The 24,000-nt window shown below is 43.3% G+C and overlaps 3 protein-coding genes across 10 annotated transcripts in view; 1 reads left to right on the top strand and 2 right to left on the bottom strand.

Annotated features, from left to right (window-relative positions):
* Nucleotides 1–2,817, bottom strand: part of myo1ca (myosin Ic, paralog a) — a 32,370-nt gene extending 29,553 nt beyond the window's left edge. The window contains exon 1 of one of the 2 annotated variants that reach the window (XM_027032207.3): nucleotides 2,199–2,817. The gene's annotated coding sequence lies outside the window, so the exon portion shown is untranslated. The remainder of the gene's footprint in view (nucleotides 1–2,198) is intronic. The other variant, XM_081719461.1, reaches the window with a different exon arrangement.
* On the top strand, nucleotides 1,303–11,304 carry chrm1b (cholinergic receptor, muscarinic 1b). Of its 4 annotated transcripts, none has more exons than XM_027032211.3 (2): nucleotides 1,303–2,026; nucleotides 9,459–11,304. In XM_027032211.3, the coding sequence occupies exon 2, from the start codon at nucleotides 9,577–9,579 to the stop codon at nucleotides 11,107–11,109; it is 1,533 nt and encodes a 510-aa protein (XP_026888012.2). In that variant the 5' UTR covers nucleotides 1,303–2,026; nucleotides 9,459–9,576; the 3' UTR covers nucleotides 11,110–11,304. The 4 variants fall into 4 exon arrangements, with proteins under 4 accessions (XP_026888012.2, XP_026888011.2, XP_081575589.1 ...); XM_027032210.3 differs by lacking the exon at nucleotides 1,303–2,026 and adding an exon at nucleotides 2,925–3,141; XM_081719463.1 differs by lacking the exon at nucleotides 1,303–2,026 and adding an exon at nucleotides 7,746–8,181 and having other exon boundaries at nucleotides 9,462–11,304.
* A 907-nt stretch (nucleotides 11,305–12,211) lies between these two features.
* dpf2 (double PHD fingers 2) overlaps nucleotides 12,212–24,000 on the bottom strand; it is a 12,765-nt gene continuing 976 nt past the window's right edge. The window contains exons 1-12 of one of the 4 annotated variants that reach the window (XM_081719464.1): nucleotides 23,322–23,590; nucleotides 22,971–23,131; nucleotides 22,780–22,887; nucleotides 21,665–21,846; nucleotides 21,409–21,501; nucleotides 21,155–21,236; nucleotides 20,021–20,062; nucleotides 16,729–16,866; nucleotides 15,761–15,892; nucleotides 15,430–15,542; nucleotides 15,178–15,259; nucleotides 12,212–15,097 (exon numbers count right to left, since the gene is read on the bottom strand). In XM_081719464.1, coding sequence (XP_081575590.1) covers nucleotides 15,015–15,097; nucleotides 15,178–15,259; nucleotides 15,430–15,542; nucleotides 15,761–15,892; nucleotides 16,729–16,866; nucleotides 20,021–20,062; nucleotides 21,155–21,236; nucleotides 21,409–21,501; nucleotides 21,665–21,846; nucleotides 22,780–22,887; nucleotides 22,971–23,131; nucleotides 23,322–23,404 — 1,299 coding nt within the window. In that variant the 5' untranslated portion in view covers nucleotides 23,405–23,590 and the 3' untranslated portion in view covers nucleotides 12,212–15,014. Of the gene's footprint in view, nucleotides 15,098–15,177; nucleotides 15,260–15,429; nucleotides 15,543–15,760; nucleotides 15,893–16,728; nucleotides 16,867–20,020; nucleotides 20,063–21,154; nucleotides 21,237–21,408; nucleotides 21,502–21,664; nucleotides 21,847–22,779; nucleotides 22,888–22,970; nucleotides 23,132–23,321; nucleotides 23,591–24,000 lie in introns of those variants that run through there. The other 3 variants (XM_027032212.3, XM_081719465.1, XM_027032213.3) reach the window with 3 other exon arrangements.

Genomic DNA, 24,000 nt, shown 5'->3' with positions numbered 1-24,000 from the left:
CACACACATAATCACTGTAAAATGTGTAGTATGGCCTTAAGCTTTCAAAATACAGGATTCTTCCCAAAGTCTCTCCCTGTCTCATGGGCACAGACACACTATTACATACTATTACTTTGATTTCATACACTGTCAAACTTTGTTCTCATTCTCACTTCTAAATTATCAGTATACGCAAGCACACAAGATCAGACACACACTCACACAGCTTTCATTAGTTGTTGACCGCTAAGGCTTTTTCAGGGGCCAATGCTGGATGTTTCCCCATCTTCAGCCACACCCCTTTCAACTTCACCCCTTCAGCCACACCCTTTCAACTCCACCCCTTTAGCCAAACCCCTTCAGTCACATCCATTCAGCCACACCCCCTCAACTCCACCCCTTCAGCCAGACCTCTTCCTTCTGAACGTTTCTCCACACCCTCCAAAGGCATGTACAGTTACTGCTAGGACCCTCCTAAATTCACAAGGAAATGTGATTCAGTTTGCTGACCTAGTTTCTCAAACATTATGGAATTCACAGATTTTAGAAGACAAATGCCCTCTCAGATCAGCTATTTTACTGCCTGCTTTGCAGACATTCACTGAAAGCCTTTAGGACTTGGCCAAAAGGTTATTTTAAAAAAAATGCTTATAGCATCTTTAATGAGACAAAGGACAGCCAGTCAACTTTGGGACTGGTTGTGAAATAAATGAGCATGAGCCTGGCATGCAGCAAAATACACCACAGCACTCTCGCATGCAGTCGACGTGCTCCTGACACAGAGAACTGATCCTGGATCCCTGCTGCCCAGCTCAAAGAGGGGCTGCTGCAGGGGTTCATGCAGGATGAGCTGATTCCAGATCTGTACTCTGCCACACCTGGCTGGCTATGAAAGCCCCAATCGAGAACATCTGCAGCTTGTTGGTGATGTAACAACAGCAGTAATAGATGCCACCCAGACACACCTAAGACGCTCCTTCTTGCACATTTGTGATGGTATTTAATAAACATGGCATTAATCTTCTCAGTCTGGATGTGGGGGGGCAGTGACTGTTGGTGCTGTGGTTCTGGATTGGGCCTTTAACAGTTAAGAAGGAGGGTAAGAGCACGCTGGTAGTTGTCATACCTACCATTTCCATCGTCATGACAATGCTCGGAAGAAGTTGAAATTAAAATGACTAGAAATAGACTTTATGTGTGAGGGCGAGAGAGAGAGAGAGAGAGAGAGAGAGAGAGAGAGCAAGAATGTTTTCACTGTGCACATACTGTATGTACACGCGCACACACACACACACACACACACACACACACACACACACACACACACACACACACACACACATACTGTTCCTTTAAAAAGAATGTCCCAAACTAGGGTGGGGTTCCTTTCCAGATTCTGTAATGACTCCAGCATTCTGTGGGCTGAGCCAGGAAACTACAGTCCCGACCTCCCGAGCGGAGAGCAAACCACACGTACGTGCAACGGTTCAGAAAATTCATCAACGTGCCACGATCCATAAGGCAGCGTCAAATGTGTGTGTGTGTGTGTGTGTGTGTGTGTGTGTGTGTGTGTGTGTGTGTGTGTGTGTGTAGGTGTGTGTGTGTGTGTGTGTGTGTGTGTGTGTGTGTGTGTGTGTGTAGGTGTGTGTGTGTGTTTGTGTGTGTGTGTGTCGATGCCCTACTAAATGGGGAAAAGTATGTGATATCTATCTTAGTGAGAAACCAGGCGACAATGTGCCTAGTTTGATATTTCTCAGTTCTCGCTGAAAAATGTCTCCGCGCAAAACTCTGACTGACTTTTTTAAACTGTAAGGGTTCTCCGCGCTCTTCCCCGGTATCCAGGAGCACAGAGGACGTTTATGTCGGAACGTGAGGAAACAGAGGAGAGCGAGGGCTCCGACATACTTCTAAGCGAGTTAAAGCTTACGCACCCTCCCTGTGCAGGTAGCAGGAGGATCCTACTTAGAGTCATTAGTTACTGTCTCCTCCAAGAGCTCAGAAATTAGACAGATTACCAGACCGTGGCGAGCGACGATGGATGGAGGTAAAGTGTTGGAGCACTGCAGTTGCAATAACGCTACTAATATGTTTAGCTGCTCTTAAATTAAGGAATAAATGTATCTTTCAGTGTTCATTATAGTTAATGAGTTACTTTAGAATTAAAGAAAAACCCACAAATAAACGAAAATCTTGTGTAAAATAGCAAACAGACTTACCTACACAGATAGGCTTTCAGGTGTTGCGCTGTTTCGGTACAGCACTCTTTAAAGGGTCCGCGACGAACTGAGCGATCTGCGGCCAGTGTGTGTGTGTGTGTGTGTGTGTGTGTGTGTGTGTGTGTGTGTGTGTGTGTGTGTGTGTGTGTGTCGGAGAGGGTCCGCTTCGCTTCAGTGATGCTCTCCGCGCGCTTCACATTTCACTCCAGCCGAACAGGTAGAAAAACCCAATGATACGGAACCCCCCTGCGCGCGCGCTCTCAGTTTGCTGGCTACTCGAAAAAGGCACAAAAACTATTAGCTATCTGAGCATTTGTTGTTGCAAATGTCTTATTTGTCTTATCGCCTGTGTGACCGTATATAACCCAGATGCATCTGTTACAAGAAACAATTCGACTGTTTCTCCACAAGCAACAAGTCGGCCGTTTTCCCAGCTGGTGTGTCCCGTTCTGATAAAACATTTTGAGGCGGGTTAGTCCAGCCTCCCTGGCAGACCAGCATCCCGGCGGAAGACAAGCTATTGTTCATTACATCACCATTTCAAATTCTTCGGAACTCGAACACAAACAGCCTGTTTTGCACAAATCGGGCAGGAGAGGATCTACGCGCGGATAAGGGGCAACTGCCGCCCCCTGTGTTTTGCCTGCCAGCCTATGTACCACTCCATAATGACCCAGGTTTGGGGGGGGGGGGGGGGGGGGTTGTTAGTTTGTGTGTGTGTGTGTGCCAAAACTCCTGAACCTCACATTCGAACCAATAATGTCTACTGATAATAGTAGTAGGTAGGATAATTAGATTAATAATGAACGAAACAATTAGCTGTGCAAGTGTATTCACGGTCACGCCTCTAAGTGAACGTGCCGCTACTCTGCTCGTGCCACATATCACCGTGCGCCTTCGGCTCTTTGGCAGTTTCGTTTGCATTTGAGTTGGCGTTGGAGAGGTGAGTGAGTTGCTATGGCTTGGTAATATCACTTTAGGTATGCACTAAGACTGGGAACAAAAAAGAGAGCAATTCACCTACATTTATTTTAATTCCGTACTAATCACATTATATCCTAGTAGTTATGCAACAAAAACAAAATACTGTTACTTATCCAACTAGCTGTCTTGTTGGCACGTAAACGACAGTGGAGATTAATATGATTGTATTATACTTTGAGCGCTAAACTGTTTCTAGTTACAGCTAAATTTATCGTAATGCATGAATGAATGCAAATTGGGTGAACGTGTTAGGACTTTAATTGCAAATTGCGGTTACTAGAAAGTTTATGGCAAGCCTGTGTATTAATTTAGTTCCATACGCGCAGCATCATGGGTTAAGCGTTTACTGTCAAGACTAACGGTGTAAATACGTCAACCGACGTCTAGTGGTGAAAATATTGATTCTACCTTACTGTATGGCGATAATGTTTAAATGTGCATGTGGGCTACATTATACATATAGATGTAATGTTCCAACTATATTTAAGATGTATTTTGGATACGTTTGCATGGCTCATTATGTGTCTGCATTGCATAACGTATTTGAACAGTGCTTTTAGATGCTGCCAGTGAGAGTAGCTTTCCTAAGGACAAGTAAGAGTGTAACTGAGACATTACCGGCTTTTTCACGCCAAACTACCAAAATTGAGCGGAAGATGGCGTAATAAATGCAGTGGGAACTAATCTGTAGCCAAGAGCCCACAAAAAAATGGAAAAAGAAATAGAAGACTTTAATGTAATTAAGATGGAGAAATGATACATCAGCAACACCCCTCTAAAACATGCCATTCTGCTAAAGGTGCCTCCCACACGATGTGAAGTTTTATAGATCTGCTAAGGCTGGCCTATTCTATAAATAACCTCCATCCAGAACTCTCTGTAGGTGCCCACTTTACGAACACATAATCTATAGCGCTAATTACAGCCTAACATAAGATTTAAGTTCACACTTTTTTTTGGTTTGTATTCAGAAGTCATCTGTGATTTTACCGGAGTTATGTGCGATGTGTAAACTGCATCTGCCTTCAGACACCTATTTCATGGGTACAACTCCAAACGTAGTAGTCGTCATAAGGACGCGTTTGGTGCCCTCTAGTGTACGCTGAAGTATCCTTGTAAATGGGCGTTCATGACTTCCCCCAGTCAATGTTTGCAGAAGTCCAAAATAACGCATTCGGTTTCGTTCAACTTCTCAGATTGGAATAATTTGAATAGACTCACATTAAAGCGTAATCTAATATGATCATTTGGGATTATGTACACTTTTCAGAATTAGAGTGTTTAAAAATTAATACAATGTATAAAAATAAGACCTATGTGTATAGGATAATGAGGAAGCCATAGGTCACCTGTGCTCTTACCTGAATCCCTGTGTGTGTGCGCAACTTAATTAGACGGTGTTTGGCAAATCTGTGCTCCACACAGTATTCAAAACAACATGATTCTCTCTGCCTGAACACTCCGCCTCCGCAAACACACACACACACACACTTGTACCTTGTAACCTTGTGTTAAATTCTTATTTAGATTCCATTCTTACAGATAAAGTAGAATGGCGTATATGTATCGGTATTTAAATTATCATATCAGTATGCTGTCTTCACAAACATATAATGGCACGTGGGCGTAAGTAAGCTACACCACGGCTTCAGCATTATTGGGTCCCACTAAGTTTCGAGTCAAGAGTTCGAGTTATGTCCTCCACGCGGCGCTGCCCGCTTGTGTCGTGTCTCGTCTATTTTTCTGATCGTACATGGGGTGCCCTCGTATTGTATCGTATCTCGTCTAGGCACAGGACCCACTGTGCCGGTAAAGAGATTTTGGAGAACAAACAGATCGCACACCTGACACTGAACAGAAATTGTGTGTGGACTGAGGTGACTGAGCAGAAGTTGAAGGCCTATTGGGAGCGTGACAGTGGTGTGCAAGAGCGTGTGTGTGTGTGTGTGTGTGTGTGTGTGTGTGTGTGTGTGGTGTGTGTCAGAGAGAGAGAGAGGGAGAGAGAGAGAGAGAGAGAGAGAGAGAGAGAGAGAGAGAGAGAGAGAGAGAGAGAGAGAGAGAGAGAGAGAGGACAGCCTTACTTATGCTTGCATTAGCGCCTCACGACCGCGAAGACAAAAGACAGAATCTTTGAACTCGAACAAACACAAACGCGTGCGCGCACGGACGTACACGCCTGTAAAACCGACTTCATTCTCACAGTAACCATCGCTCCATCTCCTGCCCAAACTCTTCCTCCTCTGCAGTCCATTACGAGAGATTAAAGCCCACGATATTTCATGGACTCATAAACACTTCACTCGCGCGCAACGTAGTTCTTTTCACGAGACTCGACACAGCAAACGCCGACGGCAAAACCTCCTTAAAAGCATCTTTACTTTTTTCATTTCTTTCACTAATTTCCTCATACAACCCCTCAGTGTAGTGTTAAAAATAGATTAGAGTATACCATACCACCCCGGAATCATTATAAAAAGTAACTCTGGCAATGGTGACAAAGATACAGAAATAGCAGATTGAGACACCCCAGCAAAATGTGCCGGTGAGGACTTGTAAATTCAACTACTCACACAACACAAGCACATGTATGCCAGTGAACCCATCGCGTTAGGCTACAGCGTGCTACTGTTCTTCTAAAGAGTCCCAAACCTTCTGCACTGACCTCCCACGCACCCAGACACGCGCAGCTGGGTTCGGAGTCGCCATTCTTCACGCGCCATTGCAGGCTACTGCAGCAGTCTGCTGAGGAAATTAAAAACGTATGGTCTCATTAATCCCACTCAGTCAGAGATCGTAATCGAGACTACATAGCGCCCTTAGCAGGTGAAATGGGACCTCGTGTTTGCCAAGCAAATACTCCAGAGGCTGTTGTGCTAATTATATATACACAGAAAAGCATGGCACCGAAGGAAATTGGCTAGGACACCACGTTATTCTGCGGTCACCAAATCTGAACATCAGAACGATCCTAGGTTAGAGAGCAGGGTATGTAAGGGTCATAAAATATCACTACAGCAATAACCCACTTTATTCAAACACTTGGATGTAGTTGTAGGCCTACAGAGAGAGAGAGAGAGAGAGAGAGAGAGAGAGAGAGAGAGAGAGCGAGAGCGAGCGCTGGAGAGATGATCAAAATTGCAGTGAAGTACACAAGGTTTCCAGAGAAACAGGACATTTCGACCAGAGGTTCTTCATCAGCTGTACATCCAAAATGCTTCTGGAGTTCAAGAATGGAATTGTTGATAACGGGATCTTTTCATGCTAGTTATTTTAGTGGCAGTGTAAATGTACTTGTAGCACATCTAGAGCAGTTGCAGGCTACCACTGGTATTATCTGAATGGTCATTTATCTCTGTCTTGCAGAGCATGTCTTTGATGTTTTCGTCCGTAGGAGACTAGTTGAGGATCCTTAAAAAGGGATGCGGTCTCTGCATCGTCCAGAGGGATTCTGAAGTGTTTAAGTATAATATTAGCCGCTGTTTTATTTGTAGGATGATAACTGAGCACCAAAGGAATTCTTATCTTAAGAGTAGATTGTTTATATATCAGTGCGTTCACTCTCTGAACATGTAAAACATAAACAAAAGCATCATATGGCATTCTTAGGAAACTCACGGTAATGAAAATATTCACACATACGCATAGTTTTCTGGTGGAAGCTGTGAAGAGTTGAATTGGAACTACGAATGTGATATTTATATATATATATATATATATATATATATATATATATATATATATATATATATATATATATATATATATATATATATATATATATAAGATATATATATATATACAAAGTTTCCAGAGAAACAGGAAATTTGTCTTTCAGTTGTACTTCCTTCACCCCCCCCCCCCCCCCCCCCCCACACACACACACACACACACGATAATAAGGTGGGTGGTAAATGTACATTCAGACCCAGTACAGAAATTCAGATTTCACTTTTTCAACTATTTCAAATAATGTACCTACTCTTGTTTTCAATTTAATGTAATGTAAAAAACTTTGAACTTTTATCAGCTGCAGTACAGCAACTCCCCGTGCAAGACAACAGGTCTTCTGTGCACGGACAGAAGTTAAACAGCGTCTTGTGTCTTATGTTTCAGACCAACCTGAGCTCTTGTAACACGTAAAAAATATTGTTCTGAAAGAGAATGTCAGAGTTATATTAACATCTGTCGCATGTGCAGCTATTATTATTGCAATTTCTTATATTAACCATTTGCACTTATTTGCAATCGTTGTATGCTGTAATCCTAGACATTTCCTAATTATAATTCATTCAGTATGATCGCCTCAGGTATTTTTTCCATGTCATGACAAATACATACATAGTCATGCGTAAAGACGAATTCAGTAAGCACAATAATCTTACATCTTGTCGCTGCAGCTAATCGGTTTTGCGTTGCTGCGCCCTGACCATCGTTAATGTTGCGTCTATATATATATATATATATATATATATATATATTTTTTTTTTTTTTTTTTTTTTTTTTTTTTTTTTTAAGATGCCCACCTCAGCCAGGCAGCTCGTCAGCATGCGCTCCAACCCATAGCACGAGGAGCAGCAGTGTTTCCCCGTGTTATGACAGCCGTCCCCTTCCTTCTAGCGCGCGGGGCGCGCCTGCTTCGCACGCGCAAGCTCGTCGTTTTTGACACGCGCGACACATTCAGCCCAGTAGGTTTCGTATTCTGATGCGCCGTTAAAAAAAAAACACAAAAAAAACAAACCCGCAGTTATAGTATGCTGGAGGCATGCTTAGAAATGCTTTTATGATAGTGTGCAACGTTTTATGATAGTGTGCAAGCTATATAGCAACGTTTTAAGAGGGAGAGGGGCTGTGAGAAGCAAAAGCCAGTGTGTTTAGGGGACGGCAGCTTCCCTTGCTGAGATCTGTGGGTGCATAGTGCAGGAGCGGGACAGCTACACCTTCCACATTCTCCCGGTGGCTAAAGGGGGTCTCTCTAAGTTCATGGTTCACTTCTAGAAAGGTAAGCACGGACGACCGAGTTTGCTTGTTGTTTTATCAATGGAAAGAATGGAAAGAATAAACAGGTTTTATAAAGAGATGTTTAAAGAAGTCAAAACTATAGTGAAGTACACAAGAGAGAAAACAGATATAAATATGTCGACTTCCTCAAATATATTATGTGCACTTTGGTACCTGGAACAAAAGATGTGTAATAAAAATACATGTATTTAAAACTATTTAAAATGGCATTATCTATTGTGGCGAATCAGAAAATATAAACCGTGGGACGTTATTGTACACTCTTTCTGACAAGTAAACCTTTCACACTGAATTTACTGAACACTTCTGAATTAGGTGAGGTGGCTTCAAGGCCTGCGTGCTGTAAAGCTGACGCTAGTGCAGTTTTACTAGCCAGAGCAGTGCACTGTTGTAATATTATTTTCCCATTTTTTGTATGCATTATATAATACCTTCGTCCGTAATGTGCGCCTCTGTACATGTCAGTAGCGACGTCAGAACACAAACCCGATTTCCTACAGATGTGTGCCGTTATTAAAACGCAACTTATCTGAAAGCAAATGTCGTCGGGAAAAAATACGCGTACCTGCCTGTGACTTGAGTCAACAGGCAGCCGGTACATCAAACAGAGAGGGTAAACGGAAGACCCTGCGCAGATTTAATGAGCTCCTCTCAACTCATTTGACCGATGAGAAAGGCACTTGACTGAGATGAGAAAAGTACTCATCTGAACTTCCCTTCCAGCGAAGGGCTGTATGAAAGCGCTAAGCAGCTGAACGAGCAATCAGACGAGGTATTGCTTACCTAAAGTGACAGAGTACGAGGTACAGGTTGGGATTATTGGCTGTTAACTGCATTCATATACGAATGTTTAATGTCCCATCTAAATGGCCTTTAATTATGATGAGACGATGAGTAGTACAACCTTATGATAATGTGTTTGCAGAAGCTTAAGATAGGAAGATTTGATTCAGATATACCGCTTGCATTAGAAAGTGCCTATAAAACCTGGCTGCTCGGGTTTAAATGAAGTACCTCATTCCCATACGAGGTTAGGAAGAGGCCTGGACAGAGTGGGTGGCTGAGTGGTCAGCTCACTGTCTGATGTCAAATTAACAAAACATCCTGGACATTTTTCTCCATTTTCATGGACACTGCTGCGGAAAATAATAGGCAGCTTGGTACTGTTATTCTGATTCACATAACACTTTAAAATGTACCTGCCCTGTTATTTAAAACTTACCTGTCCTGTTATTTGTTGTTGTTTTTTTTCATCAGAAGACTGGAAGATGACTTCATTTTCATAAAGGTTTTGACACCAAGGCCGCAGCACTCCACTATTGCTGAAGAATGAGACTTTCCCTCCAGGACTTCATGTTGCATCCATTTTGGCAGTATGAACCACACCTGCGAATCCCAGCTGTCCAATGCAACTGCCGACCCACTGGGGGGGCATAAGATTTGGGAGGTGGCCTTGATTGTACTTGTAACTGGTCCACTGTCCTTCATCACCATCCTGGGTAACCTCTTGGTACTTATCTCCTTCCGGGTCAACAGCCAACTAAGGACCATCAGCAACTACTATCTGCTGAGTCTGGCAGTGGCTGACTTAATCTTGGGCATGGTGTCAATGAACCTCTATACGGCTTACATCATTATGGGGCGTTGGATGTTGGGACATTTAGCATGTGACTTGTGGCTAGCGCTGGACTACGTAGCTAGCAATGCTTCTGTTATGAACCTTTTGGTCATTAGCTTTGACCGGTACTTTTCCGTAACTCGACCATTAACATATCGAGCGCGGCGGACCCCAAAAAGAGCAGCGGTGTTGATTGCACTAGCATGGGTTGTGTCATTTGTATTGTGGGCACCCGCCATCTTGTTCTGGCCACATGAGGCCAGGCGCCCATCAACGGAGGAAGAGGAAGTGAAGAACTGTTCCATCCCATTCCTGGCAGAGCCCAGCCTGACGTTTGGCACAGCCATCGCCGCCTTTTACCTCCCCGTCAGCATCATGATCGTCTTATACTGGCGCATTTACTGGGAGATTGAAAACAGAGCAAAAGGACTCGCCAAATTCATGGGGTCTGTGAGTAGCAGCGAAGGTAATTCTGTGAAGGTAGACAAACCATCCATCTACCAAAACAATGATCACAGCAGTTTCAGCAGCTCTATGGAGAGAATGCCCAGGAAGGGTCAAAGTTTGGCCAGGAGTGAATCAGTTGGGTGCTTTCCTGGAAGACCGAAATCTCTGGTAACAGGAAATGTGAACACGCATTCACCAACAGAAGAATTGAACTACAAGGAGGCTTACAGCAGCAGTAGCTGGAACATCGACGATGAGGATGACGATGGCACGACCTCTTCATTCACTGAGGAAGAGCAGGAACAAGATCTTCAAGGGACGGTGGTGTCTGCATCGAACCTTGCAGTGATCAGGCTGAAATATCTCCAGGGTAGCTCAGAGGACCGGCGGGAACTTCCAGCCCCACCCGCCGAAGCTACAGATCTCACAGCAGGGGAGGCCTCGACTCACTCTTCCCCAAAAGTGCCTGGACTGCCAGATGTCAGCCTGCACAAGCAGCCCAAAGCCAAATGGCGAATAAACACAATCATCCGAGAGAAGAAAGCAGCACGGATGCTGAGCGCCATCCTGCTGGCCTTCATCCTGACGTGGACGCCCTACAACATCATGGTCCTGGCTTCCGTTTCGTACTGCGTGCCTGAGAAGCTTTGGCAGCTGGGATACTGGCTGTGCTACGTCAACAGCACAGTCAACCCCATGTGCTACGCCCTGAGCAATGAGTCCTTCCGCACCACCTTCAAAGCACTGCTCACATTTCGCCGCGGCGTTGCTAGGAGGTGGGAGGCAGGTCGCCAGAGTCAGCACACCTCAGTGAGGCAGGACAAGTCGTGTAGCACCGTGTAACTTGTTAACCTCGTTAATCTTCGTTTGCAGCACTGAACGAAAGAACTGAATGTGGGAGGAACAAACTGCAGTCAGTTTTTTAAACCCCTTTTGCCTCACAGTTGTTCTGGTTGAATGGACAGCTACCGTCCCCTGTATAGACTCACATATCATGTTCGATCCCTCTACAATAAACAAAAAAGGGCTGAGATCAAATGTGTTAAATGATGTTCTTTTTCTCTATAAAACAGCCTAACCCATGCCTATAACGTGTCTTAACCTTAACATAAGACACTGGTGCACTTTGACGCATTGCCAACTATAAATGACAGAACATTTGGATAGTTTTGTTCTGTTTACTGAAGCTGTGCTATGTTATGTTTCTGAGGTCCATGTCCAACTTCTTTTTCCCTCTCATCCTACAACACGTCTGTCTTGTGTCTTGACCACTGATTGGCTGTATTATTTGAAGCAGTGTACAGTGCCGTTTTTAAACTTCACTGTCTGCAGAGACAGGAAAAGATGATGCCTAAAATAACAGCCGTTCTGCAACCACTCCACCGTTTCCTATACACGGGCTCATAAAACAATGTCGTGGCATTATTCCATGGAATAGATTCTTTCCGTCAGTGGTCTTAGGCTACTTGGACCACACTTCATTATCTTTAACAGTTTAGATTCCAGGTAGAGAATGATTATGCAAAATGGCTATAAAACATGATTTGTTTATAGTAGCAAATAAATTGGATTTTTTTTTGTTACACTTAAAAGTGTTTTTTTTTTTCGGTATAACTATGAAAGTCTCTTCACATCAGTAATTCCCAAGATGAGAACTTGGATTGAGGATTAGCTTTTGTTTCCTATGTCATTATGAAGAAATAAACTTGATCATAAATGTACAGGCTTAGATCTGCTTAAAGATTTGTAGCATGTGGGAAAAAAAAGCTAACAGTTGGGAATGGTCCCACTTCGCAGACACACACACACTTCCTGTATCCATATTGGGATGTGTTCTCCATGTAGGTATGGAGGCGCACACTTGGCAGTGTCACAGGGAAGTGTGGTGCTGCAACAGGTAACAAACACTCCAATTTAAATTTAATTTAAACAGATAATATAAACACTCTGTGCCAAATAGTTTTATTTTCATTGAAGAACAAAAAAGTCAAAACTTGTACCATAAAGCAAAACATTCCATCATAAATCCAAGTAAACCCCTAAAAATTACTTACAGCAACCTAACATACTTGCCAAAATATGGGGGGAAAAAAAAGAATGTTTTAATGGCCACTGTTCTAGAAATTCACAGGCTGAAAAGAAAAAAAGTTTATTTACCATGTTAATAATCGTTAGTTGGCTACAGATATAATCGCAGAGCTAAATAATATAACAAAACTTTTCCCCAAAAAGGTTACTGTGCCAGTACTGGGAGCGGAATGAGGCGAGCACAAGCATGAGTGGAGTTGTATAAATGGCATTATCCGGGCAAGATGCATATGGTTACAGAGCTATGACGGTGGGTGGACTCTAGCATATGGACAGGCAATACTTAAGCAAATACTTAAAAAGTACTGCCAACTGATGAAGTATTTGCCTCATCAACAAATACAAAAATAGAGGACAATGTTCAGTCTTGACTACTTTGAAGGCATAGAAATCGAGTTGATGTGAGTATCTAATATGCATGAGGAATAAAGGGTCTGACAGTATCTATCACAAGGTACAGGATCTTTTAGTCAGAACCTATTATTCAACAAAACCAAATATTTCATTGTTTGAATTTTCATTGATTTTGAATACAGTCAAAAGATCTCCTAAGCCACTTTACATATACTGATTACACTAAATTAAAATTGAATTACATTATATGATTCTTGAGCAAAATTAACTTATATTATGCTAATCCTAAAAAACACCCTTATACTAATCAAAATTCTCAATTCATATTTGTTTTTAAACTACAAACATATCTGAGGGAATTCAAAAGAAAAATAACATTTAAAAACAATCTCTGTAGTTCTCTCACATGGTGCCACCAGAAACAAAAAAATAATCTTTAACAACCACAAACAAAAAAAGGAACAGATCCCTCACTGGAAACTTTTGTAACATCTGTGCATGTACAGATAGAAAGGTTGGTACTCTATTGCTAAACGACAAATGACACACACACAGCCAGGAGAAGGATTCAGTTTTGCAGCGACCTCAAAAGCACAATGGGTAATGGAGTCCAAACAGACGACCTGAGACCCACATCCTGCTAACTGGGATTTTGTTCTTACATTTTTAGGTTCATGAAGCAGATATACACTAATGTCTACAGAATCAAATCGCCACAAATTAGTTGATTAATCAGTAAATCAAATCAGAAACTACAGATTTTTGCAAATTGGCAAACTCACAAGATGGAGTTTTTGGAGTTTAAAAACCATTCGATGCAGACATTTCCACCACTGGGAAATTGAACCCTCAAACTGAATGACAAAAGTAGTTTGATGTCTTATATTACTCATTAAATACATCAACTGCTTTAAAAATATCTTTAATTGAGAAGCCTGACTTTGAACAGACTACACACCTTTTATTAAGCCTTTTTAAACTACAGGATGGTATTAAAGCACCTCCAAATGACGTAGTTGTATTAATGTCAAACGGTGCTTGACCATCCATTATTCAGTATTATAGCACTGATGGACAGCTATGTTGACGAATGCACATCCCTTATCTTTATGTAATGAGGACATTATCAAATTACTATACAATTGCAAACCTTGCTTCAGTGTTAAATTCCACCTTCTGCATAGTCAAGAGACTCAATATACTTCAACACTGCTAACTGGGAACTCTAAGGGACCTTAAGAATCTGATGCATTTCACTGAACCATTGGGGCTTGGCTGGTTATACACTGCCCAGTCCAGAGAGGATGTGGAATTTTTCAGTGAAATTATGGATTAAATGATCTCTTGAATATGTTTAAAAAAAAAAAAAATTAAAAAATACAAGGCAAAAGAGAGGCATTACTGTGAGTCAGTTACCACTGACAACCAGTCAGTCATTGGCGCACCCTTCAGCTATAAAGTAACGGTTGACTACATAGCAGTTGCATGTGGAGCACGTGTACCCAAGTCACACGCACCTCGGTCCCGCTCCGAGGGCGTTTCTGCAAATGACGCTTGGAGCTCACTATAATAATAACCAACTACTTTCATCATCCACTACTTTAAATACATCACACCTTTTTTCCATGCTGTACAAATATATAAATATACAAAATCCACTCTACTATTTCTCTTATTATGAACAAGCATCGACAAGCTAATTGGTTTCAACTATTACTGTCTGCTAGAAAAGGACCACCGTTATGAAGGGGGCCTGTAGACGCCATGTAAGGAAGCGTAGGGATTTGGGGTTTTTTTTGGCAGATATCAAGCGGTTTTACATTTCATTCTGGAGTAGCTAACTGGTGGGTAGGTCTACTATGAGCAGGAACTCAAAAACAGAGTCATATATTCTCATAAAAGATCTTGTTAACCTAAGTGCGCACTGAGCAATGCGGACAGTTGCGTGTTCGTTTGACCTTTAGGGTTCTGTTAGTCAGTTAATCACCATTAGCTGCTGAGATTAATAGTTGAAAACAAAAAGCAATGGGTAATCTAAAACTCTGAACTGTGTAACAGTCATATTAGGATCAAACCTGCCAAGAGGTGAGGGCAAACTACTGGAGGGAGGAAGGATGGATGGATTTCTTTCTCTCCGTCCATCTGTCCATTCCTTCCTCCCTCTCTCTGTGTATGTGAGGCTAGGTTACATAGGCATCTGTCTGCTGGTTCCCAGCAGCTCGTGTCCAACTCCCTCGTCACTCATTGAGTGGCCGCTGTAAAAGCCGGGAACCGAGATCAGTTGGTCAGCGTTTCCAGTGGGACCATCATGACGGGGGTGCATTCTGGTTCTGATATATGGACGCCTTCTCTTTCAGCAGTTCCAAACACAAATGGCAACTCCAACTTCCTGCGGAGCACAAACAGGAAGGTCAGGGATTTACTTTGTGTACGCAGACAAAAGCTGCACGTTCATGCACAGGCTCTTACCTTCCGGGGGTTCAGACATGGGAGGGGTGAGGCAGTACATGTGATAGCCTCTGTCACAGTCATCACAGAACAGCAGCTGGTCCTGTAGAGACCACCACGAGATACTACATTACCCACAATGCATTAATCTTTTTGGGGGGTTAAAAGGAGCTGAAATATTTAAACCCTATAACCTACATCACATTACGCCCTAACGTTAACTGTGTGTGTGTGTGTGTGTGTGTGTGTGTGTGTGTGTTGGAGCAAACGCACATCGTTCTCCGACGTTCCACACATGTTGCAGCACTTGCATTCGATGCACTGCCAGCGATACGTTTTCACCGCTGCCATCATCACTGGGGTGAACTGCAGACATGAAGGGTGACCTACCCCAACACAACGGAGAAACAAGTTTCAAGTTTGGTTTATTTGTCACGTGAGAACAACAGAGAAAAACAGACAGGGAGAAGATTTCAGGACTTTAGCTACACATCAAAGAGGACCAGTGAGCCTTGGTTTATAACAAGTGACATCATCCCAACTGTTAGTACTCTCTAAACACACTTGCTTGCCTATCTGTATATGTGCGTGTGGGGTTTCATACCAGAGCGGCCACAGTCGGAGCAGGACACGAGCTCTTCTGACTGGCCGGTTTTCTGGTTCAGGCTGGAGTCCCCCAAACAGAAATCACAGTAGTTGTTGGGCAGGGCCAAACCATCAGGACCCTTCTTAGGGGCTGACCAGAGACACACACAAACAAGTTCAGTTCCTCATCTCCTCAGGTTAAGCTAATGTCAAAATTTTTCTAAATATAGATTACAATTTTAACCTGCTGAGTAAAAACATTTTAAATTCTAGTTACAGTAACAATAGTAAAATTACTATTACTTTTATTATCATCATCATCATCATCATTATTATTACAACAACAGATTCATAAAGCAAGGTTGCTGTAGAGCATAAAAATGAAGAGCAACCATAAACAATTAGACACAAAGACCGACAAATCAACAACACCGAGTCAAGGACGGGGGTGGTTGAGCAGTCTCTCAAGTTCCACATTTGAGCGGTCACAGCACTAAAAGACCCCAGAAAGGGAGGAGTGTGAGGAACCGCTTATAACCTGAGTGTGCGTGGGGGGCGAGAGATATTCGAACAGTGGAGCTTAACTGGGGAAGGTCTAGCTCAGGCAACGCCTTGAAAGCAGAGAGGGGTTTGAATTTTAAAAGCTAGTCAATGGGCAGCCAGAGTAAACAAGGTAAGAAGGGGGCAATATGCACTGAATGTTTGGTAGGAGTGAGAACCCTGATGGCCAAAAGATGAATATACTGTAGGGGGGAGAGTAAGGAGTGAATTACAGTAATCCAGTCGAGAGGTAGTGAAAGCATCACAGTGTACCTGCATCTTTGACACTGAAAATGCGAAGACTACAGATATAAGCTTTTAAGATTTAAGGAAAAATTCTTCTTTTTGAAATTTGACCTTTTACGATAACCCAAATGAAAATACAGAACAAATCTGCTTCTGGTGTTTACAAATCATATTACTAATACATATTCATGAGCTACTCACTCTTAGGCTCCTCCTGTGGGGGTGGAGTCTGGTCCTGAAGCTCCACCTCCTCTTTGTCCTCCCCTTCCTCCTCAGCCAAATGAGAGTGGGCGTAATGGTAGCTTAGCCCTGGCCTGTTCTTGTAGCGCTTCCCACAGACTACACACACAGACACACACACACGCACACCTCCATATCACCAGAAGGCTGCCAGAATCAAACTTTAAAGTTTACTTTACAAACCATACAGCTTGCATCACACAAAAGAACAAAAAAAAAAACGCAACTCAACTGCACACACACAAGCACATTCAAATGCACATATCACCCGAACACTCTCTGCATCTCCCAGTTGCTCCTCTCCAACCCTCCCACAAGTGTTAACAGAACATATGTGAAGACTGGGAGGATGTGAGGAGCTCAGTGGGGTGGTATGTACACTCCCTGTGTCCACGGGCCCCTGCCTCTAAGACCAGGGAGAGCCCGGCACGGGCTCGGGAGGCTGGGGCCACACACACACACACACACACACACACACACACACACACACACACACACACACACACACACACACACACACACACACACACACACACACACACACACACACACACACACACACACTTCTACACTTGTCCTGGTGGATCTCGCCTCTTTGAACTGACGTACTCAGCATGACTTGTTTTACAGTGCACACGGATACTTCTCAGACCATTTCAAGGATTCCACATTTTGGTATGTTATAGAGCCACCTTAACACGGAACCAGCCAGCTCAATTTATACGCAATACTCCACAATCACAAAGCAACAACTGGCCTTTGGCAGGTATTGTAAATATATTTAAAATAAGAAAAAAAAAAAAAAAAAAACATTTACATGAGTATGTATTTTTAAACAGCTCTGGCGTGTCCTGTGTCAATCAGTGGTCCCTGAAACACTTCTACTGTTACACCGCCGTCCACCTGTGCCCCACTGAACGGGAAATAATTGGGAAAGGCACACACCTGTACATATAAGACCACATAATTACCTTGATGGTGCATGTCAGAGTGAAAAACAAACCATGAGGTTGAGAGACCTGCGAGACAGGACTGTGTAGAGGCACAGATCTGAGGAAGGATCCTAGAAACTGCCCAAGAGCTTGGCAGCCTCAGTCACTGTCAAACAGACGTAGCTTGAAACTACCACCAGTCTTGCTAGCTCTGGCTGGCCAGGCAAACTGTGTAATGGGAGTGAAGAGCATTGAGAAGTTCGAGAGGTAACCAAGTTACCACTGGTCACTAATATCATTTGGTGGAGACAGGAGAACCCTCCAGAACAACAACCAACAGTGCAGCATTCTCACTAGTCAGGTCTGGGGTGAGCAGACAGAAACCGTTCCTCAATAAAGGCACGTTAGAGTCCAGAGTCCACAGGAAGGGTGCTTTCCATCTAACCTGGCTGAGCATGGACGACTCTACCAAGAAAAAAAGAGAAATTTCCGAGAGAAAGGGGTGCCATTCCCAGAAGCACTAGATAATGCCACCGTTTATTTATGTCTGAATGGAATTCATCATTTCTAATTTTAATACATTTACTGAACATTGCCAAAAAATATCAAAATGTGGAAAACTCAAAAGGGTCTGAAAGCTTTCCAACTTTATGTAGCCTGTCCATTCACTTGCCTGGATGACACACAAAATATCAATAACTTTTCCAAGTCTGCTATATTTTCTACATTTTAAAACACTACACAAATGTAAATCTTCACAATATCTTTTTTAATTAACATTTAGATACTATGCTAGATTCAACAGTTACTCATTCATTTGCCTGTCTGATTGAATAATTAAACTGTCATATCAAATCTGAATTTTAATGTTAGCTGAACTAAACAGCTTCCCCTTCCCTTATACACACACACACACACACACACACACACACACACACACACACACACACAGCAATTTAGCCAATCATTTTTATACATATTTTAAAAATCCAATACAAAACAGGTATAACAATTAAATGCAAGCTTGCATAAAAGGTAGCTATAGCAAACATATTAGTGTTATTAAAATGCATAAACAAAAACAAAGAATGCAAGCATAAGGAACTTTTAATACTGTTCATTCTAGACCACACACACGCATATGTGTACACACACACACACACACACACACACACTCGTTCAGTGATCAATCTTAGTTAAAACAAAAGTTGAGGTTCTGTTTGGCTCGATGCGGAGGGCTAAAGAAGGGATGAGAGGGAGGCAGGGGTGCGGGACCAGACGACAGAACAGAGGGGTGACCGTTTCTAAGCATGAGGCAAAAACAACAAAGATGAGCCTCAAAGCAGAACCCTGGGGTAAAATAAAACAGGAGAGAGGGGAGTGTTAGTGCTTTGGGGGGTGGAGTGGACGATGAAGATGACGGGCGCTGGTGTGTGTGTGTGGTATCAGCAAAGCAGGCACCTTCATCCCAACAAGGTTAACGACCCTGACAGCAGGACGTTACCGAAGGAATTTAAGACTCTTAATCGGCCTTGTTTCAAGGAGGTTCAATCAACTCGCTTATTAGCAGCACTGGGTGAAGTAGTGAAGTACGCACCTAATAACGAACATGGGTGACACTTTTTTAACTGGTGTTTTTAAAAAAAAAAAAAAAAAAAAAAAGCAGGTGAAATTGGGTGTCAGTAGGAAGGTCTGCATGTTAAACCAGCAAGTCAGTGAGCAGCTCTGTAAGAAACCACCATGCACAGACTGCAACCACTCGCATTAACAGAAGTCTCCCAAGTCCAAGTAGTCACAGTAGCAGAGTTCATTTGTTCGACGTTTACCAAGGTCACGCTTGAGTCTGAGCACTGTGCCTGTCTATAAGGAGCTTTTTTGGGGTGGGGGAAGCCCAGGCAAGATCTTTTGCAGAACCAGTCTCTGACCACGTTTCCTGCCTCAACATGCCCATATCAAACCGATTTGAAAGCAGGCCAACTGCTCTGTGATCGTACCGCAGCTCGGAGGCTAAGCACAAGCGAAATAAGTGGTGAACTGATGCAGCTTTAGCTGTAGCCTTTAGGCTTTCTTTAGGCTGAGAGAGGAACCAGTTTCTTGGCCTAGAGTTCTAGAAGCTAAATGCAACTGGTTGCCTCAACCAGGAAAGCAGCAGGCTGCATGTAGAACACACATTCACAACATATAGGGGATGAACAGAAGAGCCCAAGCAATGAGCAGAGAGAGAGAGAGAGAGAGAGAGAGAGAGAGAGAGAGAGAGAGAGAGAGAGAGAGAGAGAGAGAGAGAGAGAGAGAGAGAGAGAGAGAGAGAGAGATAGATATACCTCGTTCGGAAGGTTTTGAAATATGCTTTTGTTTGAAAGTGTCTGAAAGAGAAAGAAAGAAAAAAGACAAAGAAAACAAGAGAGAGAAAGAGAGAACAGACAAACAGACTGACACTAAGAATCAGAAAATTAAGGGAAATAAAATAATTAAGTTTAAAAAAAAGAAATTAAAGGCATCACAGCATCATGACACATTTAAGAGGCGCAGAGAGAGAGAGAAACACCATGAACAAGCCTCTGAAAGAATGGCCTACTTAAAATCAAATAGGACTTTGCACATAAAAACCTACACTCTTGGGATGGTTGGTCGACATGCGAGTGGTGCACTGTGCAAAAAGAACGAAACCAGCAACAAAAAAAAAAATCTGACATTAAGCTAACCTGGTTCTTACTAAAGCTGGTCTGTAAAGACACTTTCCCCATTCTTCCTTTATATTTTATTTACTCATTTGATTTATTTGTTCATTCCATTAGAATCCTGCACCAATGTTGACCTCTGAACAAAAGACCATACTGGTCCATACTTTTCCAGCCTGTTTGTGGAAAAGAACATGTACAGGAACCAGTGACCATTGTGTCAAAAAAAATAAGACCAAAAAAAAAACCCAAATCAGTACTTTTTCCATTGAGAAATGTTGGAAAATATGGCCCCAGGGTCTTTTGGGTAGTGGAATAGTGCAGAGCAGAGGTGCCCATCTCCAAACACCACCACCAACAAAAACACTTTTTGGCTTTCAAGGTTCTTAAGTGGTCTTAAGTCAAAACATAAAAAATGTTCTCATTTGAAACTGAACAAATAAATTAACTATAAGAACAAGACAGTCTTGCAGAAAACACCCAGGAGATCACTTCTGCATTATAACGACTGGCCAATTTTCAAACTGCTTATGGGATTTCCAAGCGCTTGCAGACTAACGAGAACAGGCCCATTAAGAACATTCCAATCATACTTGAAATTGGGAACAACAGTTGTCATGGTGACCATAAAGCTAGCATCCTCGTTGGAGTACATGGCTGGGACTTGAGAAATGGCTACCCAAAATGAGGCAGTCACGTCAATAATAGACCCATGCTCCACCTACTCTACCCGCTTTGCTGGGCACTACATTTCCCAGAATGCTGTGCGTGACTCACTGTCGCAGGCGTAGGGCTTGTCGCGGTCCTCCAGAGCGGCCGCTGCTTCAAGCTTCTTGCGGGCACTGCTGACGCCCCGCCCCTGCCGAGAGGCAGATCACCACAACCGCAAAATCACCCACAATGTATCTGCAGTCATTCGAAATTGACCCACGAACAGAATCCAATATGTCAAATAACTCAAAAAAAGCCAGAGTTGTGGGATTTCTGGGGGAATTCTGGGGCAAGGTATTCTGTTCTGTCAAAAACCTCACCTTCCCTTTACCCTTGCCACGTCTCTTAGGGGTATCTTCCTCATAGTCTTCATCATCCAGATCATCCAGGAAGTCATCGGGCTCCAGGATTCTCTACACACATTCACACACAATCACTTGCACTTTGTCTGTGTGCACCGTCCCAACCCAAAAGCATGATGCATGCTGTCAAGTACCGCTGCTTGTGTGTGTGTGTAAGAGAGAGTGAGTGACCTTCCTGACTCTAGTAGTCGGGTTCAGACCATGAGAGTGTTACCTTCCTGACTCTAGTAGCTGGGTTCAGACCTCCAGTAGAGAACTCTGTGTGTGCAGGCTCGTCATCGGCTGGGCGGAGCTCCATGGTGGCCCTCTTCTCCAGAGGCTCCCCCCTCAGCAGAGCCTCCAGACTGCTCCCATCACTGGAGCTCAGGAGGTCCTTCTTCAGACCTAAGTCCAGCTCTACACACCACACACACACAAACATTAATATGCGCACAGTCAGCCAGTAAGGTAGAGAGCCACAAACATACAAACTCTCACTGGAGGCCACGTCTGTCTTTCTTCCAATAAACACTGATGAAACAAACATAAGTATACAATTTAACACCCACACATTCACACACAGACTGGCTTTGAAACTAAGTGAGGCTAAAGTGATTTACGGTTGCAGATACAAGTTGCTGTGTTTGAGGTACTAAAGCATTCACGTAGTCTGATGGTATCCACAGGACACGAAGGCCATTCTGACACATAGCCAACATAGCTAATGTAACTTTCTCTTGAACTTTCACAGGTTTCGGGCAGGTGTCTTACTGTGAATTCTGGTCAAATGGCAATGATTTTAAAGAAGAGTACTGTGAGGTTTTTTGAGTTTGTTGAAGGTGTGTGTAATCCTGAAGACTAATCCCTGGCAAGTACTACATCACCACGACATGTACACACAAATGCTTTTTTACAACACACTACATCAGACACACACACACTTTTTCCTTCAGACCCAGAATACAGTTTCATTTAAAAGCACATTCCTAAATGATGAGCAGCAAAATGTCATTTAGTGTACTTTCACACACATTTTTTCTTCCCATAAGGACATCTTTTTTAAACAAGTGCAGAAAAAGAAACATAACTCTTATACTTGGCAAACAACAACACAAACCCACACAAAACAACCAGCATTTACATTACATGAAGTTCACACAAAGCTGTAGGGACTGCAAAAGCTATTTCTGTAACAATGTGTATTATTTTTGTGAGGACACTGAAGATCTCGGATACATACCAAATCTCACACACACACACACACACACACACACACACACACACACACACACACACACACACACACACACACGAAAGTACATGTAAGCTGAAACACTTGGGTCTGAGTACCTGACTTCAGTGAGGGAAAAGCCAGTCGCGGATCTTCAGGTGGATGAGCTCTCCTCTTCTTCCTCCACCGGCGTGCTGGATATGTGTATAACTGCCCTGGGGCCACACCTCCACACACGAGAGAAGGCTGGGGTTCAGGTATTCTGCTCATAATGTGTGCATGCGTGCGTGCGTGCGTGCATGCGCACTACCTGGTCCTCTATGCCTCTTCTCCATCCAGATGTAGCAGTTGCTCTGGGCAACGCCAGTCTGTGAGTCAAGAAAGGGCATCCTCACACTCCTCTCCGCACACAGACGAGCATTATAGTTATGGCACTGTTCCATGGCATCTCTGTAGTACTGCTCACCCAGCCTACAAACACAAACGAGCATTTCAGTTATAGCACTGTTCCGTGGCATTTCTGTAGTGATACTCATCCAGTCTGCATGCACACACGGTTATAATCACTGTTCCATGGCATTTTTGTAGCACTAGTAATGAGTTTCACACACACAGTCATTTAACAATTACTTGCAACTTTTTTAAATCATGGAATCCTAACCATAGGCCACTGCAGCACATCACAAAGCTTTTGAAATTTCGAGTGCGAACAGATATGTAACGTATCAAACTAGTCTTCTCCATTCGTGTCCTAATGTGTGCACTAGAATCATACAGCGAAAGCTTCAACTATTAGTTTCTTTTGGTCACCATAAATCAGCTTAGCCACATCTCTTTTTGTGTGTGTGTGTGTGTGTACACAGCAACAAAGGGGTTTAACGAGCCCCTTTTGTGCGCAAGCAGCTCGGCGGCGGCAGCAGGAGGCAAAACCGCCGTCCAGCCGAGTCATTGTGCCTGCGCGCCCCGCTCCGTCGCCGAGCAACCGACGCGAGCTCACCGCGAGGACAGAATGCGGGGAGAGGGCGGTGATGTCATAAAGGAAGCAGCGCGAGCCGAGGCGAAACTGGTTGTTGGTCTGCCTGAACACTGAAACCAACACACAGCCCCATATGTAGGTGCTGGGAACAGCCTCGTAGCCGGCTGGCTAGCCCAGCAGAGGAAGTTTAACCGTGTCCGCGGACCGTCATCTTCCTCAGCCCTCACAGCCAGCTCCGAAACCATTTCTTAGGCGACATACGCTTCCTGTTCCCCGTTTGTCTGACTTCCCCAGAACAAACCGGCTGACATTAGCTGACTAAGGAACGCGCCTCATTTATACATTAAATAAAGAACACGGCAGA

Source organism: Electrophorus electricus, chromosome 8 (assembly GCF_041902795.1).
Source record: "Electrophorus electricus isolate QZ-2024a chromosome 8, ASM4190279v1, whole genome shotgun sequence".
NCBI classification, from domain to species: Eukaryota; Metazoa; Chordata; class Actinopteri; order Gymnotiformes; family Gymnotidae; genus Electrophorus; species Electrophorus electricus.
This window is presented reverse-complemented; position numbering and strand designations above follow the sequence as displayed.